The 20483-nt window shown below is 41.1% G+C and overlaps 1 protein-coding gene across 8 annotated transcripts in view; it reads right to left on the bottom strand.

Annotated features, from left to right (window-relative positions):
* The window catches only part of LOC129709783 (homeobox-containing protein 1-like), a 52666-nt gene that overhangs the window by 19601 nt on the left and 12582 nt on the right, over positions 1 to 20483 (bottom strand). For 3 of the 8 annotated variants that reach the window (XM_055656359.1, XM_055656358.1, XM_055656362.1), the window contains exons 2-9: positions 16264 to 16343; positions 13974 to 14430; positions 12916 to 13001; positions 11865 to 11975; positions 5119 to 5266; positions 3038 to 3120; positions 1816 to 1911; positions 657 to 751 (exon numbers count right to left, since the gene is read on the bottom strand). In XM_055656359.1, coding sequence (XP_055512334.1) covers positions 657 to 751; positions 1816 to 1911; positions 3038 to 3120; positions 5119 to 5266; positions 11865 to 11975; positions 12916 to 13001; positions 13974 to 14422 — 1068 coding nt within the window. In that variant the 5' untranslated portion in view covers positions 14423 to 14430; positions 16264 to 16343. Of the gene's footprint in view, positions 1 to 636; positions 752 to 1815; positions 1912 to 3037; positions 3121 to 5118; positions 5267 to 11864; positions 11976 to 12915; positions 13002 to 13973; positions 14431 to 16263; positions 16344 to 20483 lie in introns of all 8 variants that reach the window. The other 5 variants (XM_055656363.1, XM_055656364.1, XM_055656360.1 and 2 more) reach the window with 4 other exon arrangements.

The raw sequence follows: 20483 nt of genomic DNA, 5'->3' as shown, positions 1-20483 counted from the left end.
CAAAGAGAAAAGTTTGCCTCATCTCTTTATAAATGGGCAACCCATTATTTTTAAACCCATTTCTAGATTCATATGTATGAAACATCTTCTTCCTGTCACTCAAGACTCATCAGGACTGTAAACAAGTGCCCTCTCACTCTTCTAAACTCATGCTTTGACAAGCTTACCCGCTCAACCTTTCCTCATAAGATAAACTGGCTGAGTATCTCTTCCGATTTAATTCCAATGCATTAACATCCTTGGAGAAAAGGAATAGGTGATGTTTCGGGTCAAGATACTTCTTCAGACCTTAGAGATGCTGCCTGACCTGCTGAGTTACTCCAACATTTTGTGTCTATCTTCGGTGTATACCAGCCTATGCATTAAAATCCTTTATGGTTTCACTACATAGCAAGACAGTAAAACCATCTCTCGAAATACCGTGCAGATTCACAGCATTCATGTCAATGCCTACCAATAAAAAAATGATTTCAGTTTGACCTTAAATTATATACGGTTAAACCTTTTAGTCTGTCAATATGCAAATAGATTTAGATAATAGGCTAGAGGTTGTTAATAAATTGTTTACAACATATTTATTTAACATTCCTGGATAAAATGAGAAAGATTTAAAGAAGTAACTTTTGTAGTTCTAACCTCTAATAGTCGTGACTCACTTGCTCACAGTAGTCGTTGACCTCAATGTCATCACTATTGGAATGTCCACCAGGACTCTGCACATCAATCCCATGACTCTCCAGGATTGCTGCTTCTTTGAAAACAAGATTGATCAGAAACTAAACTTAACTTTTGGTAAGAAATAGCTACATTTAAGTATCTTACAAAAGAAAATCCAACTGAATGCAATAGAGTATGCTTTTTTTTTTGCAGGGTGATTAGAAAGCAGTAATGAATAGAGCTCCAGATGGTGCTGAATCCAAATCATTGTCCTTCCTGTCACCTTGGCTGGAATAAGATGCACTGAGCTTGGCTGGAATAAGATGCTGACTGAGCTTGGAACTTGAGGACTTTTTCTTTAGAGTGTTTTTATCAACTGAGTTATTGCAAACTCAAATTTTTATTTCTACTTTCTTTGAAAGAAATACATTCATATTTATTTTCAAAATGTTTACAATATTAAGAGCACCACCAAGGAACTGTTGCTACCATGTAGCACTTAATAATGGACTCAGTTCTCACCACAATAGTAACAGTCTCACTCCACATTTGGCCAGAGTTGTTTTGTTTTCAGCACTGTGAGTTGAATTGTTTGCTTGAACCGTGTCATGTCACAGCTTATAAATCATCTCAACAACTGATGAAAATGGATATTAGAAAATGAATATCCTCTGGATATTCAATTCTACAAATGTATGCCTCGATAGAGTAGACGTAGAAAGGATGTTTCCAGCGATGGGAGAGACTAGGACCACAGGGTACAGCCTCAAATTTAAAGAATGTACCTTTAGAATGGAGATGAAGAAGAATTTCTTTAACCAGATGGAAGTAAATCTCTGGCATCCATTGCCACAGACAGCTATGGAGGCCGACATTTGTATTTTTTTTAAAGTGGAGATAGATAGGTTTTTGATTAGTAAGAGCATCAATGTGACAGGGAGGAGAATGGGGTTGAGAGGTAAAGACCAGCCATGATCAAATAGTTGAGGAGACTCGATGGGGAAAATGGCCTAATTCTGTCCTACATCTTATGGTGTGAAGCGAGTATCCTATGGGCAGTAAAGTTATTAAATAATAATTCTGGTTGAGATTTCAATAATTACACCAATCATTTTGAATCGATTGTCCTTATAGTCAAAAGCTTTCTAATTGCCTTACCTATGTTTGCTCTTCTCTTCATCTCCTTCCGACGATTGGCAAACCAGTTATACACTTTCAGAGGAGTAACTCGCTCAAACTCTGATAGTTTTTTACCTGAATAATGAATATTGGGAAAGATAGGTATTAAAACAAAAATCGCAATAAATAGATAAAGTTAAAGCCCTGTCCCATGGTACGAGTTCATTCCAAGAGCTCTCCCTAGTTTAAAAAAAAATCAAACTCGTGGTAAGCACGGAGAATGAACGTAGCGGGTACGTCGGAGCTCGGGGACGTCTCTTAGTGCTAACGGCAGGTACTCGGGAAGACTCGCTAACGGCAGGTAAGCACGGGAAGACTCGTGAAGATTTTTCAACATGATGAAAAATGTCCACGAGAGCCCCGAGTACCAACGCGTGGCCATTACCATAAATCTCCGAGTTCGAATCAGGGCAAACTTGGGAGAACTCTTGGAATGAACTTGTACCGTGGGACAGGGGTTTTAGTACTGCAATTAACCAGTGTCGCCATCTTTCCATTTTTTAATAACCAAACTCGATGGTAAGAAAATTGAATAATTGCATTATTATGATTACTAGCATGAAAACTGCTTTTAAATTGTATGGAAATTTTGTGTAAAGTTGGATTTCTGTAAGTCAGGTAATTCTAAACCCTGTATATATCATATTATTGAATTGAAGATATCAGCTTTATTAAAAGTCTCAGCTAATCGTTCCCGTTACTAAGTTACCAAAGATAGCAGACTTCAAACGGTTACCCACATTAAATCCATAATTGTTTTTGAGATTGTACTTTTATTGGAGCAATTCTTTTTTTTAAATCTGTGGCTAAAGAAATGTAAATGCATCTTTGTGTTGGGAATTAACAGCTTTGTACGTCAATGATTTAAATAACTACAACTCGGATTACTATTTCTCCCAAAATGATAATTACATCACAGACATAGCATTTTTGCCAATATATCAATTATATATCTTTCCACAAACAATATAATTAATTTGGAAATCTACAAAGTTTGTTGTATAAATATTATACAGGTAATTTTCAAAAAAGTGCCTTTCTACTAATCCTATTTTCGTTAATAAGATATACTGCTGTGTACGATAATGGTGTTTGCAACACCTCATAAATTAAACTGGGCACTTCATGAATTTTTCTCACTTATTCCTTGTTTTTAATTTTTTTTAAACTGCAAATGATGAATAGCTGCAGGTGCTCATACCTGGTTTCTGTATTACTGTATTGCAAGCGTTTGCAATTTCCTCACGTTTTGCCTCATCCGGATACTGATTTTCACCAAAATAACTGCAAGGTATTGGAATGGAAAAATACAAGGATACAATTTTTGAAGCAGGCATATGTTAATTTTAATATTTGGACCACTGCAGTTAAATCAGAAGAATATTGAAATGCTTTGTCACTTTAACGTGCAATTGGTTATTGGTAAACATGAGGTGGTTGGATAAAGTTCATCCTCCATCTGTGAGGTAAATTGAGTTCTCAAATGTTTTTTCAAGTAAGTAAGAATTTTGAGGCACAAATTCCATCAAAGTGTCAATGATATAAATATACTTCAATCATACAAACCAAGTTCACAGCTAAATTAATCTCTTGTTTAGAGTTTAGAAATACAGCATTGTAACAGGCTCACCGTGTCCACGGCAACCATCTACACTAGTACACTGGCTCTACGTTATCCCACTTTCGCATCCCATACACTAGGGGCAATTTACAGAAGCCAATCAACCTACAAACCTGCACGTCTTTGGAATGGGGAGGAAACTGGAGCACCGAGAAGAAAGCCACTCGGTCACAGGGAGTAATGCACAAACTCCGCGCAGGCAGTATCTATAGTCAGGATCAAACCCAGGTCTCTGGCATTGTGAGGCAGCAGCTCTACCACTGCGCTAATTGTGTCAACAACTCAGTTTCAGTCTGGCCAATCTGACAAGCACTTCTCCAGGAAGCACTTCTCAAGGCTCTGATACAAATAAGATAGATACAAAAGGCTGGAGTGCCACAGTGGGCCAGGCAGCATCTCAGGAGAGAAGGAATGGGTGCGAGACCCTTCCGAAGGGCCTTTTGATGACCCTTCTGAGGGGCCTCGACCCGAAAATGGCACCCATTCCTTCTCTCCAGAGATGTTGCCTGACCTGCTGAGTTACTCCAGTTTTTTGTGCCTATCTTCAATTTAAACCAGCATCTGCAATTCCTTCCAACACATTTCGTCTGATGCAAATAATGCAGCTCTCTGACCAAGGGCCTCAGATCTGAAGCACTGACCCTGTTTCTCTCTCTGCAGATGCTTCCTGCATTGTTGAGTGTTTCTGCTTTTGTTCCAGATTTCCAGTATTTGCATCTAATGCAACGAAGGTTTACTGTTCCACAGGGGATTTTCTGATTATTTATTTTTAACTGTTTAAGGTGAAAGAATCTCTTTAAAATGTTAACTAGTTGACAGGCCGGAGGTTTTGCTATTATCAATCTGTCCTGGTCACTGTGTATGCATTGGAATATAGAAGGCTGAGGAAAAGTTAAAATTAAGGCGACAGAATCAGTGATCAGGTGAGCCTACTTTTATTACCTGGGATACTAATAATTGGAGGACAATGATTTAAGTTTTTTTATAGAAGGATTGGAGGGGAGTTAAGGAAATTATTTTTCACTCACGACGTGGGTGTCTGAAAGGGTGGTCAAGAGGAAGTCACCATCACATTTAAAACATAATCACTGCCATGATAATTGATACAACATAAAAGGCAACAGAATGAGAGTCGATAAGAGGCACAAATATAATGGGTGTGAATAGCCTAATTTAATGCTATGTCTCTGTGATTTTATGCTGTTGAGACACAAAGTGCATTCAGCCACTGCCATGACAATTAACAACCAGATTTAGGTGACAAATTGTAATTTATCTCTGAATTTTTACCCCTTAGGTCTTCCCTTGTTGCAAAATACCTTAAATGTAGTAAAATCATTAATAATTGCTATGTCTCTGTGATTTTATGCTGTTGAGACACAAAGTGCATTCAGCCACTGCCATGACAATTAACAACCAGATTTAGGTGACAAATTGTAATTTATCTCTGAATTTTTACCCCTTAGGTCTTCCCTTGTTGCAAAATACCTTAAATGTAGTAAAATCATTAATAATTGCTCATTGCTTGCTCTTCTTATGAAAACCTGGATACAAAATCAACCTTTATTCACCTTAGTTCCAAAAACACAAACAAACCACTTGTTGGTTAGCAGTTGGAAACTTAATATTTTTCATATGAGTAAGTCCTTCCTCCTACTAACCTTTCCATGACAGACAGGCACTCTTTGCGCCAGGTAAATCTACTTCCTCTTCTGAGACGAAAGTTTCCAGTCACCGGGCTGACATTTGATCGCCATTCAGGATCTTCTGTTGTTGTGGTTGAAACAGGCCTCATACTTAAAGTTGCTCCTGAATAAAATGGATAAAAAGAAATACTATTGATGATGGGTTATGTTTAAGTTGTTTTTTTCTAAATTATTTCAAACATTGTCGACATGATGGAAGATAGTTGAGTTTTACATGATAAGGAAAACTGACAGTCCATAGAAGGAGATGTAATGCTGCAAACTGTGCTTAAAGAGAAACAAATTAATTGAAGGAATGTTTGTCTCCAACAGTTTTTTTTAAATTATCAAACTATATTTTACTTTATGAATCATGATATAATTTTGTTTGCATAATTACAAGTTATTAAACTGTTATACATGTTATAAAAGTATTTGATTTGTATTTTTATGGAAGACAACATGTTCAAGTCAAGTCAAGTTTATTCATCACATACACATACGAGATGTGCAGTGAAATGAAAAGTTCTGTAAGTGGATGCAGCTATTTTATATATTTCAGTCTCCGCTACTGTGTTCTAATAGTCAGAGGGGATCAGCGATTGATAGCTGCAGGATTATGCAATTTGTGCTGGACATGTAAGGGTTCGTTCCACATTCCTGTTGTTAAAAGGAAACAACTTGAAGGACCATGGATCAGAAACAACTTCAATTCTCTAAACCTTACTTGGTGGGAATTAGTTATTAACTATGTAATGTATATGTTTCTATTCATTTTAAAGCAAATGTTTTCCTTAAAGATAGATCACAGCATAGGAAGACAATCGACCCATCAAGTCTATACATTAAAACACCAATAAGACCAATATCATCCTTACACTTCTGTTGTTGGCGCAGTGTGAGGATGAGTGTGGCACCAGATTGGAAGAGGCACACAGTTCAGAGCTGGGCTCAAACTGCTGCCCAACTAATTCAGTGTCATCTATCCCAACAGCAATTAGTAAGCAAGAAGCAATCCAGTAAGTCAAAGTCTTTTCTGATATAGAGTATCTGTGGATGGGCTGGTAAATGAAACAGGGGACTTGTCGTTAAATGATTCATGGTAGATCGGTATGGACTGTCAGTTGCTAGACTGAACTTGCTGTGACTCTGCCCCACTTGCACGTTCAAGGGGTGCTCCCTGCACGATGTACTTTTCAACATTGCTCAAAAGGCCTATCCCATGGAAACGTAGTGCTTCATTCATTACAGATGTCGACAAGGAAGAAAGAGAAAAAACATTTGCATTTACTTCTTGATTAATTGGCAAATATGCTAGCTTTAGCTTAAGTGTACATGCACTAGTTCTGGATTTTTTCCCCAGATACAGATGAACATTTCCCCTACCTATTCCTCCTGTCTCCTTTTTATCATTTAAAGAACTCAAAGACCAATCCTCTGCACTCTAAACTCAAGCAAGTACAAGCCAAGATAATCTAGAATGAACCTATTTCCCTGAACAGAGAGGTCAAAAATGAAGGCGGTATGGAATTAAAAGTACAGTCAAGAGAGTCAAGAGTCAATTTAATTGTCATTTGGACCCCTAGAGGTCCAAACGAAATGCCGTTTCTGCAGCCATACATTACACACAAATAGACCCAGACACAACATAATTACATTTTACATAAACATCCATCACATAGCTGTGATGGAAGGCCAAAAAAAACTTATCTCTCCACTGCACTCTCTCCCCCCCGATGTCAGAGTCAAAGTCAAAGCCCCCGGCTGGCGATGGCGATTGTCCCACGGCCATTAAAGCCACGCCGGGTGGTGCGAGGTCGCACACCGGGTCTTGGTGTTGGAGCCCCCGGTGTGCGCTCGTAAAGTCCCACGGCCGTTCCAGCCGCGCGGGGCAATGGTGTTAGGCCCCGCTCCAGGAGCTCTTCGACCCCGCAATTCGGGCGGGAGAATTCGCCGTTGCAGGAGCCCCGAAAAGCGGTCTCTCTCCAGGAATCCGCGGGCTCCCGGCGCCGCTGTCCGCAGACCCGCAGCAGCAGCCTCCGACTCAGCAGCAGCCTCCGACTCAGCAGAAGCAGCAGCAGCAGCGGCAGCAGCAGCAGCAGCGCTCCTCCACCGCTCCAACCGCTCCGGACTCGGCCAGCCCCGCGACGGCGACGGTGAGTAGCACCTGAGTCCCCAGCTTCTTCCTGTTGGAGGCCGCTCCTCGTTGCGGCCTCAACGACAACGGAAACCCGACGAGAAAAGGTCGGGTCTCCAGTGCAGGGAGAGATTTAAAAAGTTTCCCCCCCCCCCTCCCACCCCACCCCCCCCCCCCCCACACACCCCAACCCCAACAAAAAATAACAAAAACTACATTAAAACACAGACAGAAAATAATAAAAACGCGGACAGACTGCAGAGGCCGCTGCTGGCCAGAGGACTCTTACAGTAAAGACTCTTTTATACAACACTTGTATCAATTATGCAGTTGGCCTCATGTTGGCTCAGAAACCCCCTATTATCTTCATCAATCTATTATATTAATGTAATTGTCAATGTAACACATTCCATTATGCAACAGTAAATCAGCCTCATCTGTCCACCATTTCTTAAAAGGAAGCTAAAATCCACCTTCTGAACAGAGAGCAATATCTAGCAGTCATGATGGTGGACAGAGAGCTCCATCAGCACTATCCCAATTCTAGCCCAAGAGATCGTTCAGTACTGTCCCATTGCTGGGTCAGGATTTCCGCAGTGCTCCCCAATGTCAGCTGGGGGCTCCCACAGCAATGCCCTGATGTTAACTCTGTAGTGCCACTTGCAACAACCTGGAGTTCAATGCTCTTAAGACAGTGGAATTGATTGTAGACTTTAGGAGAGCTCCCCCTCCCCTCACCCCACTCACCATCAACACCACCACAGTCACATCTGTGGAGTCTTTTAAGTTCCTGGGAACCATCATCTCCAAGGACCTTAAGTGGGGGGGGGCTACCACCGACTCCACAGTCAAAAAAGGCACGTCTTCCTGCGACAGCTGAGGAAGCACAATTTGCCACAGGCAATGATGGTCCAATTCTATACGGCCATCGTAGAGTCTGTCCTCACCTTCTCCATCATGGGCTGGTTTGGCTCAGCCACCAAGCACGACATCCGGAGGCTGCAGCGAATCGTCCGATCAGCTGAGAAGGTTATTGGCTGCAACCTTCCCTCCATTGACGAACTGTACACTGCAAGGGCCAGGAAGCGAGCGGGTAAGATCATCTCTGACCCCTCTCACCCTGGCCACAAACTCTTTGAATTACTTCCCTCTGGAAGGCGACTCTGGACTGTGAAGGCTGCCACAGCCAGACATAAAAACAGCTTTTTTCCAATAACCAAACATCTGTAGCCTCCTTTTGCTCTGGTATTTTATTTAATTCACATATTTAATCGATAATGTTTTATTATTAATGTTTAATGTTTAATGTATCATTCTTAACTGTCACTGTATGTCATTTTGTCACTTGCAGGCGGAGCACCAAGGCAAATTCCTTGTATGTGAATATTTGGCCAATAAACTTATTCATTCATTCATTCATTCATTTAATGAAACAATCCAGTCAACAAAGTGCTGGATAATCCGTTTTTTAGTCATAGAGTAATACAGTGTGGAAACAGGCCCTTCAGTGTAACTCGCTCACACCAGCCAACCAGGTCCCAGCTACCCACGTCCCACTTGCCTGCGCTTGGTCCATAACCCTTCAAACCTGTCCTATCCATGTACCTGTCTAACTGCTTCTTAAACTATGGGATAGTCCCAGCCTCAACTACCTCCTCTGGCAGCTTGTTCCATACACCCACCACCCTCCGTGTCAAAAAGTTACCCCTCGGATTCCTATTAAATCTTTTCCCCTTCACCTTGAACCTATGGTCCTCGATTCCCCTACTATGGGTAAAAGGCTCTGCGCATCTTCCCGATCTATTCCTCTCATGTTTTTTTATACCTCCATAAGATATCCCCTCATCCTCCTGTCAAGAGTCAAGAGTCAATTTAATTGTCATTTGGACCCCTGGAGGTCCAAACGAAATGCCGTTTCTGCAGCCATACATTACACACAAATAGACCCCAGACACAACATAATTACATTTAACATAAACATCCATCACATAGCTGTGATGGAAGGCCAAATAAACTTATCTCTCCACTGCACTCTCCCCCCCCCCGATGTCAGAGTCAAAGTCATAGCCCCCGGCTGGCGATGGCGATTGTCCCGCGGACATTAAAGCCACGCCGGGTGGTGCGAGGTCGCACACCGGGTCTTGGTGTTGGAGCCCCCGGTGTGCGCTCGCAGAGTCCGCGGCCATTCCAGCCGCGCGGGGCAGTGATGTAGGCCCCGCTCCAGGAGCTCTTCAACCCCGCAACTCGGGCGGGAGAAGTCGCCGTTGCAGGAGCCCTGAAAAGCGGTCTCCCTCCAGGGAGCCGCGGGCTCCCGGTGCCGTCGTCCACAGACCCGTCGTTGGAGCCTCCGACTCTCCGGTAGCAGCAGCAGCAGCAGCAGCAGCAGCAGCAGCAGCAGCAGCAGCAGCAGCAGCGCTCCTCCACCGCTCCACCCGCTCCGGACTCGGCCAGCTCCGCGACGGCAACGGTGAGTCGGCACCTGAGTCCCCGGCTTCTTCCTGTTGGAGGCCGCTCCTCGTTGCGGCCTCAACGACACCTGAGACCCGACGAGAAAAGGTCGGGTCTCCAGTGCAGGGAGAGATTCAAAAAGTTTCCCCCCCCCCCTCCCTCCCCACACACACACACCCAACATAAAATAACAAAAACTACATAAAAACACAGACAAAAAATAATAAAAACGCGGACAGGCTGCAGAGGCCGCTGCTGGCCAGAGCCGCGCCGCCTACCGCGCCGCCTACTGTGCTCCATGGAATAGAGATCCAGCCTACTCAACCTCTCATACCCTCTAGTCCTGGCAATATCCTCGTAAATCTTTTCAGAACCCTTTCAAGCTTGACAATATCTCTCCTATAGCATGGTGCCCAGAATTGAACACAATATTCTAAATGCGGTCTCACCAACGTCTTATGCAACTGCAACATGACCTCCCAACTTCTATACTCAATACTCTCACTGATGAAGGCCAAAGTGCCAAAAGTCTTTTTGACCACCTTATCTACCTGCAACTCGACCTTCCTGGAACCATGCACTTGTACCCCTTGATCCCTCTGCTGTACAACACTACCCAGAGGCCTACTATTTACTGTGTAGGTCCCGCCCTTGTTCTACGTCCCAAAATGCAACACCTCACACTTCTCTGTCTTAAATTCCATCAACTATTCTTCCGCTCACCTGCCCAATCGATCCAGATCCTGCTGCAATCGTTCGCAGCCATCTTCACTATCTGCAAAACCACTAACTTTAGTATCATCAGCAAACTTGCTAATCTTGCCCTGCATGTTCTCATCCAAATCATTGAAAGATTAAAGGGGAGATGAAATGTATTTTCGACCAGAGGATAGTGAGTCTGGAATTCTCTGCCTGAAAGGTAGTAGCAGATGAAAACATCATTACAAGGGTACAGGAGACATACAGACATTATAAGGTCCCTCCTGGTGCAGGAAGGGTAAATTAGGCTGGTCGCTCTTTCAACCAGCACAGACATAATTGGCTAAATGCTCTCCTTCTGCATTGTAATTTTTTAAAGAGAAACCATTTAGTGCAGAATATATTTTACCATTGTTTATTTAGTTTTTTATAAAATGTCTGAATTTTTTACTGACCTCTGCCTACTGTGCTCTGCTTCTTTTTCAGGCCACATGAGAGTGGCGCTTTGCAGAAGTCTCCTCATCTAAACGCATTGAAATGTGGAAGCATTTAATTTGTTTAATTTTGTTTAGCAATTACGAATGCTATAAAAAATAATCAGCTTGCTAAGTTACTGAAGGGTTTGATGGACATGTATTCTGAATCAGGCAGCTCTGAAATGCCCGTCAAAAGGGTTAGTTAATTTTCAGGTTAAATTTGCTTCCCAAGATAATTACAAGTTCATTTATTCTTCCAGGATGTTAATTATTTATGAACATGAAAACACAAGAAATATAAACAAGAGTTGCCCATTTTACTGTAGTTAGTTACTTGGCTGGTCAGGCACCATCTCTAGAGAACATGGATAGATGGCATTTAAGGTCGGGTCCCTTCCTCTTCAGAAATGTCACCTATCCATGATCTCCTGAGATGCTGATTGATCCGCTGAATTACTCCAGCACATTGCGGATTTTTTTTGTAAACCAGCCTTGTGTCAAGGCCACTTTACCCTTTCACTCTGGTGTACGCTCATGTATCTCATTGCCATTTTCCTGCATTTTGCTCAATTCTCTTAATGTTCAGAAATCTATCGATCTCCACTGAATAAACTTAATGATCGTATCTCCATAGCCCTCCCAGGTAGAACATTTTAAAAATTCACCATCCTTTGTCCTAATTCTCCAATTCATGACTCTTTCATCCATTGAGTTATCCTCATGAAATATAGGCCTGATAGTCCAGGATATGAATCTTTCCTCCCTCTATTGAAAGATTATTTTTGCATGGATCCCGTTGAAGCTTATTTATATCCTCGTTCTTACTCAATATTATAATCCCATCCAGTAACATCCCAAAATAAAAGTACTGGAAACTCAAAAGGAAAAATGATGAAAAATTGAAGAATTTTTCTTTGGCACAACTTACAAATACAGATAATCCTCATCTGAATGTAACCCACCTGGACTATTTTTTTCTAGAAGATACCACCTATAAAATGCCCTCTTCTTGGGCTCACTCATATCAAGACCCTGCTGCAACAGCCATTGAGATATGTAACTTTGGCTAATACCTGTATTAAAAAAATACAACAATTATTAGAGATTTCAAAATAAACACATAATCATTCAATTTATTTTTTTCTAAAATGGAGGGAATTATGAGTGGGTGGGAACCAAGAGCAATAGTAAGGTTTTAACCTATGTAAAAATGTTTTCAGAGTAAATTCTGTCGCATTGGTCAATAATTCACTCATACCCCAATTATTGAACATTTAGGGTTCAAAACTATTGACATATGACTTGGGATAGTGTTGAATAACGGTCACACTATTACTTTCTTGAAGTTGCCACGCAGACATTTTAAAATTGCAAACAATATCTACTGCGATTATTTTGTCGCATATCTTAAGTCCTAAATTTCTATGTATTCTATGGATCCCCAAATCTATGACTGCACAGTAATTAGGGGGAAAGTGTCTGTCGCACTTTATGTAAAATAAGACATGAGAAACAGGAAAGAAAGGAGTCACTGCAAAAAGAGTAGAGAGAAAGCAAAAGGAAAGGTGAACCCAGTGTGGAAGGAAGGTGGAACTCTATGTATTGCAAGCTGTATTTCCCAAAATCACAGGAAAGTTTATAGTGAGTAACCATCTGATCACAATATCCAGCGTCAACAATCAGATAAGAAATATGAGAGAAAAGAAAGACAGAACAGTAGTAGGAAGACAAGGGTAAACCGTGCACCGTATCAATTGAGATCTATTAAAATAGAATTATTTCATGTTTTACTAACCACAGTAAAACTTCAAATGTTACATTTTAAAATATCAGATATTTTAAATGATAAATGTTATTTTCTATTACTTGATGTTCAAGAACTATTTCAATTTTTTTCAATGAAAGAAAAACAAAGCGTGCTCAGTATCATGTTAAAAGAATCATCATTCTTATGACAGTTTAGTGATTTTAATTTCATGTTATTCCTGTTTCGTTGACACTTTCTGCCCTTACCTGTGACTTGCCCAACCACGGCCTGAGAAATCCTCCGATTGGCTAAAAATGCTTTGATTTCTTCTTTTACTGCATTGCTGTCTCTTCTGGGGGGAAAAAATGCTTTTATTTTTAAGGTTTGTTTACCTCCTATCATTCCTATAATCACAAGATCCCCCACCCCACTCCCCATTTAAACACAGCTCATCCCCACCTGGTTCCTTGCAGCTGGCAAACAAGCCGATTCTGGTCATGGATTCCATTTAATGCACTGCCACCATCAACACTGCCCCTTCAATGGCCAATAAGTGGTGCAATTCAGACGACATCGCGTTTTCTGTTCTCTCTCCCTAAAATGGAAACACCTCTTTCTACATTGCAATTCCTCTAAAATAAGCGAACCAAGAAAAACTAAAACTCAGACTAAAGGGCCTGTCCCGCCAGCATGTGATTGCATGCGTCTAGCGCGACCAAACGGAAGCGGAGTTCGCGCTGAGTCGCGCTAAGTACGCGGTAAGTACGCGCAAAGTTCGCGCGTGACGTAATTTACGTCAAACTCACCAATCAGCTGGGCAGGAGGTAGGCCGACTGAATTTGGACGTCGCACGGCGTCGAGCGGTGACATCATCGCGCAACGGCAAGCCGGGGCGGTGACGTCATTGTGCAACACCACGCGCTGGGCATATGCCGTCAAGACGCTGCGTACGACGTCAAGACGCTCCGTACGGCGTCGAGACGCTGCGTACGCCCGTCGAGACGTTGCGTACGACCTCAATGCGGCTGCAGGTCGACAGACCGTTGTCGCGCGGGATTTTCGGACAGTGCAAGATTTTTGGACCTTTGCGCGATGTCGGGTCCAGCCCCGCACAACTCCATACGCCTCCGGCGATCGAAGTGGGATTGGCCCCGCGAGGCCGTACGCCTCAAGCGACCACGTTTGGTCGCACTAGACGCATGCAATCGCATGCTGGTGTGACAGACCCTTAAGATTCATGGACATGGCCCAATCCATGATGTTTTACCACGTGGCGCATTATGACAAGGTTACATTATTCTCAACATTTATTTAATCACATTACCTCATGTACTCCTCCACCTTCTCCTCCAAGTCTGCATCATCATCTCCTGTGTCAAAACTATATGATCTCTGACTGCCACTGTTCTGGTACCGCGGAGATAATGTTCCGCTGGCAACAAGTCTCTCGCTCGCCATGCTTTCTCGTCCAGTGTGGCTTGCATTGTAGGGCGGAGGCGATGTGTCGTAGCTATTACTAGGTGAGGGTGATTGCGCAATACTTTGTGTTTGTGTAGCAGCAGAAGCAGTTGAAGAGGATGCAGAAACATTGTTGCCATAGTTACTACCGTAGTTGGGCCGCCTAACAAACTTTTCATTTTGTTCCTGATCAAGGCGTTCCATTGTTTCAAGTGCATGAATGATTTCATGTTTAGTCATTCCGGATCGGCGCAGGCGCTGGAGAAGATCAATTTGTTCAATGGTGTATCGAGGCTCATCATTGTAGTAAGACATGATGTCATCTGCAAAGAAAAATGGAACAGATCAGTGATCAGGTAGACACCCAGCCTGGACTTGTCCAACTACTGCATTATATTGAGTCTGAAGAATGGCCCCGACCCAAAATGTCACTTATCCATGTCTCCAGAGACACTACCTGCCCCATTGATTTACTGCAGCACTTTGTGTCCTGTGCATGGTTCCAGCCTCTGCAGATCCCCGTATCTACATTATATTAATTCTTCAAATCATTTTCATTAATTCAAATTTGTTTTTGCTGTTTCTCAAATTGCTGACCTCCAGCACTCCCTGAGCAATTTAACTCAAAACATTGCAAACAACCAACTGTTCTTCAGGAAAATTAGAAGCTTCATAACTTTTGTACTTAAGCATACAAGTACAGAAATCTTGCTTTGCCCAGCCAAAATCCAATACAGGGTTGGCCATATATTTCAAGTTTGTCAGCTACATGTTCCTACAAGCAGGCACTGCAGTTGCTGAAAATCTAAATTAAGACAAAATGCTGAACGTGCTCCACAGATCATACGACATCCAGGATAAAATAGATGATTCGGTTGGTCTGAATACATAAGAAATATCAAAAATTAAGTGGTTTCTCAATTCTTCATACATGGACATTTGGAGGCTGTCTACAGAAATAATGAGAGTACAAGATTGATGTTTGTCTACAGTGATCCAAGGGTGCATCAAGCAGTATCAACTACTAATACACTGATACACATCTTGGGAACCAATGTTAAGTCGGAAATTAGATGAAGAGAGAGTAAATTCAACTCGCAGTGTCTACTGGATCAGCAGCCCAAAATATCTTTTGACCACGTTTCTTCAATATGGGCTTTAAGATATTCCACATCATTATTCCTAGCTGTTTTTATCTTCAATGTTGTTGCTCAATTATTTTAAAGTGTTAATTCTTACCTAAAAAGGTAATTTTGAGTGAGTATTTGGGTTATAAAAAAGATCAAATATAAAAGTAACTTTTTCCACCTGTTAATGTTCCACTTTGCAGATAAAACATGCTTGAAGAAGTTATCATCACTGCATTAAATCCCCAGCCCCAGTTACATTATAGTCCAGCAACTATGTTTTTAAATTAATTTTACTTATTCAATGTCTAAGTGACATTGCCATTGCCACTTGCGTGACAAATTGCCATTGGCGTGAAACTGAACTGATAGATTTCCGCAACGCTTTACTCGTAGCCAAAAGATGCCAGTACGCATATCCACGTGACAAATTCGTAGCATATTCACGTGACAAATTTTGCTGCTGTATATCAATCTAATTTTAAACCTTTGAGAGGTGCTAGTACGTAATACTGGAGTGAACTATCACAAAAAAAGCACTGGATTTCTGTTTGTTTCTGGCTGTCCACTTCGACTCGGATCTAACTGGATCTTTCTACTGACATTTGTAAAACTACCTTGGCTGTAGATTATACTCATCCTTGCACTAAAATGCACCAAGAGAATGAGGCTTGGACCAAAAATGTGTGGGAAAAGAATATCAAGCTAAACACTAACTGCCGCTTTAACTCTGAATTATAGAAACATATTGCTCCAAAAAGTCGACACTGAAATGACTAGTGCACCAATTTCAGATGTCTGTGGTACTGTTGGTATTCCACACATGAAATATTGGTAAAGTCAGGAGCTCTAGCCACTGTTCCGTGCTGCAATTGACTATTAAATATGAAGTGCCACCCCAAGCAACATCACATTACTGTTATCACACTTACACAAAAAGCACCGAATCATGCAGCAATGCAGACTGTGTCACTAATTATTGTAATGGTTCCTCTTAAAAATAACATCAGATGAAAACGAATAACTCACCTGAGGTGCAGAGGGTCCAGTTACTACAACTGTCCACATTGGGCCTCCTTGAATTATGATTTGTTTCAATCTTCTTGCCCCTTATTGAGAAACACGGAATTCCACAAAAGGAAAAAAAACAAAGTAAATCCTATGTATGAGATCAGTCTATAAATTCAAATGGTACACAAAAAAGCTGGAGAAACTCAGCGGGTGCAGCAGCATCTATGGAGCAAAGGAAATAGGCAAAGTTTCGGGCCGAAACCCTTCTTCAGCCCGAAACATTGCCTATTTCCTTCGCTCCATAGATGCTGCTGCACCCGCTGAGTTTCTCCAGCTTTTTTGTGTTCCTTCAATTTTTCAGCATCTACAGTTCCTTCTTAAACACTATAAATTCAAATACTTGGCTCCCAGCCACAAACCTAAAATATTCTCCCCTTGTCACGAGTGAGCAGTTTTGCATCCTGTCCAAACTTCAAAGTAGATAAAGGCTAATAATTTCAATAGATTTATCATCTGAAGTTTACTCTGGTTTTGCTGTGGGAAAATTATTTCATGGCATCTATAATCTCTAAAGAAAACATAGAAAATAGGCGCAGGAGGCTATTTGGCACTTCGAGCCAGCACCGCCATTCATTGTGATCATGGCTGATCATTCACAATCAGTAACCCGTGCCTGCCTTCTCCCCATATCTCTTGATTCCGAGCCCCGAGAGCTCGGTAAATAGACAGGGTGAATGCACAGTCTTTTATTCAGGTTAGGGTAATTAAGAACCAGTGGACATAAGTTTAAGGTGAAGATTTAATAGGAACCTGAGGGGCAGCTTTTTCACTCAGAAGATGCTGGGTATATGGCACGAGCTGCCGGAGGAGGTAGTTGAGGAAGGTGCTACAACAGCATTTAAAAGACATTTCGACAGGTGCATAGATAGGGAAGGTTTAAAGGGATATAGACCAAACGCAGGAAAATGGGACTAGCTTAGATGGGGTCTTTACATGTACTGATTTGGCCTTTGCTGAATGTATTTAGCAAATAAGCCCGATTCCTTCTGACACTAATTAACAGTTAGTTTTAACAACTGGCTGGTAGCTTGTTAATAACTAACGTTGTAAAGAAAACTGCAAGGTTAAATTCCAAATGCAAAACGTAACAAAATTGTACCAAATTAACCACACTCACCGAATTCTCAATGTTGCCCAATGGCCAAATGGCCTCCTTCAATGCCTTAATGACTCTGACGAACTCTATGAATTATATACACAGAGTGCTAGAGTGACTCAGCGGGCCAGATGGCATCTCTGGAGAAAAAGGATGGGTGATATTTTAGGGCGGGAATCTTCTTCAGACCTCAAACGTCACCATCCTTGTTCGCCAGAATTGCTGCGTGACCCGCTGAGTTACTCCAGCACTTTGCGTCTATTTTCAGTATAGACCGACATCTGCAGTTCCTTTCTACACATTAGAACTATGAAATTGTACTCCGATAAAAATACACACCGTGCTACCAAAGGAAAGATCTATAAGATAGACACAAAAAGCTAGAGTAACTCAACGGATCAGATGGCAACTGTACATTTTCAGTACTTTTTAAAGTATTTTTTATAGAATATCATAGGGAAAGAGAAGGGATAGAGGCTTAGAAATTTGGAGAATCAATCTAGAATTAAGTTCCTTAGTAGCTGAAAGCACAGTTTCCAATGCCAATTAGGTGAAATAATCCTCTAATAATTTGTATAATAGTCCTCAAGATAATGTGTTTAACCCTAATATTATTCTGATAAGTCTCCCTGAGCCATATACCTTTCCTTGGGTTGTGTGTTCAACACTGAAATGGATCCAACTAAATCAATCCTACAAAACCATCATGTTTAAGAAGGAACTGCAGATGCTGGAAAATCGAAGATAGACAAAAATGCTGGAGAAACTCAGCGGGTGAGGCAGCATCTATGGAGCGAAGGAAATAGGCAACGTTTCCTATTTCCTTCACTCCATAGATGCTGCCCCACCCGTTGAGTTTCTCCAGCATTTTTGTCTACCCATCCTTTCAAGTTCTCTTTCTTAAAAAAAAACCCAATATCCATGAAAATATTTTAAAAACTGCAGTTGCTGTACATTTAAAATAAAACAGAAAACACTTGAAACACTCATCAGGCCAGGCAGCACCGTTGTGAAAAGAAACCACTTTTCTCTTGACTTAACTCCATCTCCAATAGCTGCTCACTTGGCCACTACCCTTGTAATGTCTTGATCCTCTGTTCATAACTTTCTATGTCCTACTTCAAGGCCATGTGCAATAATCAATGTGCAATAAGCCATTGATAACAGGCTGTGAAGGGGCTTAGTCTCTGAATATTATGTCTCTTGAGAAACACAAATGATGAGGATGTAAACTGCCCCGAGGCACTACTGAATGTGAAGACAAGTCACTAGAAACCTTAATAATATTCACTCATCTGTATTTATGCATAAACTATGTCAATTTAAGGTCTATTGGTGAGGTGCTTGAAAGGTCGTTGGTGAGCATTCAAATGTCAGTTTAATGTTTCTGGATGAATCATAAACCACTAGATTGATTTGAGAGATCCTGCAAGGAATCGACAACTAATGAGCAACAGTAACCCAGTTATTCACCTTCATTGATGTAAAAACAATGATTTAAGTGCAATCTGTAGATACTGTAAATATTCAACGCCATTTCTTGGTCCTACAACCAACAAGGAGAATTACAGTGCTTTTTCATCTAGAAACACAGAATATGAAACAAGGAACTTGTACAAAACCTTAAACAAAAAAAATGCTGAAAATGCTCAAGAGATCAGAGAGCCTCTGAGGAAGGAGAAAGAGGCAAGCCTTCATCGGAGGGTCTTTGAACAGACCATGTAAACTTTTGGGTAAAAACTAGCTGATCTGCCGAGTGTTCCCAGCTTTTTCTGTTTCATTGCAGATTTCCAGCATCCACAGTTGTTTGACCATCTTCTACAAAACTTTCGTTAATTGGGTTGCTTTCATGATCAATGATGATTATAACAAAGAAAGAAAAAGCAACATGAGATCGTGAGTAGGATAGATCCACTAGTTTAAGAGATTGTGTTATGAGGAATGACTTGAGAATTGAGGACTCTCACTGGAATAGAATCAGGATTTTTACTGGAAAATGAAAATCACGATTGCAATCCTGATGAAAAAGATTGCAATAACTTTCTGTTAGTTACCAAGATGAAAATCAAAGGGCACAATTTTAGAAAAATCACAAAACAGTTAAGGAGTATTTTGAAGCAAAGAAACAAACTGCTGGAAGAATAAGAGGTCGAGCAGCATCTGTTGAGGGGAAAGGAATTGTTGGTGTTTCAGGTCCTGATTCAGGATCTCGACCCAAAACAGCAGCAATTCCTTTCCTCCTTATCGATGCTGCATGGCTCATTGAGTTTGTCTAGCAGATTGCTTTTTGCTCCAGATTCCAATATTTGCAGACTCTTGGGTCTCCAGGGGATATTTTGAATGTGAATGTCTTTGCTGTAAATTTCTTAGAGAAATGTGTATGTTATTTAAAATGGAATTAGATAGCTTATGAAAAACAAATATGAAAAGATATGAAAAGTAAATAAAAGTTTGAAATTGGGGAAATTATTCATGTGGTGAAAAACAGATTCACAGGTTGACCTGGTTAACAAACTGCTTGAAATTCATTTGATTATGTCTCAGAAAAAGCAAGCTTTACAATCATTACAGATGTGCAGCAGTCCGATCTGATTAGCTGCAACTAAACTAGCTGAGACTAACAAGGAAACCCCACAATGCGGCAGAATTGGAGAAGTGCATTTGCAATAAACTTGTAAGATTTATAATAGGTATAAAAACAGGAAATACTAGAAACACTCGATGAGTCAGAAGCACCTGTGGTAAAAGAAACAGTTAACGTTTCAGCCTGAAAAGCCTTCACCAGCACTGGGAATCAAGAGAGACTTTGGTTTCAGATTTCCAACATCGGTAATATTTTGGAATTTCCAGCTACAGTAAACAAATGGTTATGTAATAATGTGCAATGTCAAATGCAGATAAGATAGTGGACCATAAAGTTGGACTACATTGTGAAATAAAACTTTTGGAATAATATATTGCTTTGCCTGTCATTTAGGAAAATGAAATGTAGAAGATATGCTTGGAGATATATAAAGTCTGATGCAACTACCTTTTCATTACTCTATTCCATCTATTAATTTCAGTGCAGACAAAGGCAGAA

This window comes from Leucoraja erinacea, chromosome 26 (assembly GCF_028641065.1).
Source record: "Leucoraja erinacea ecotype New England chromosome 26, Leri_hhj_1, whole genome shotgun sequence".
Lineage (NCBI taxonomy): Eukaryota > Metazoa > Chordata > Chondrichthyes > Rajiformes > Rajidae > Leucoraja > Leucoraja erinaceus.
The sequence above is the reverse complement of the archived record's forward strand: the minus strand, read 5'-3'. Positions and strand labels throughout refer to the sequence as shown.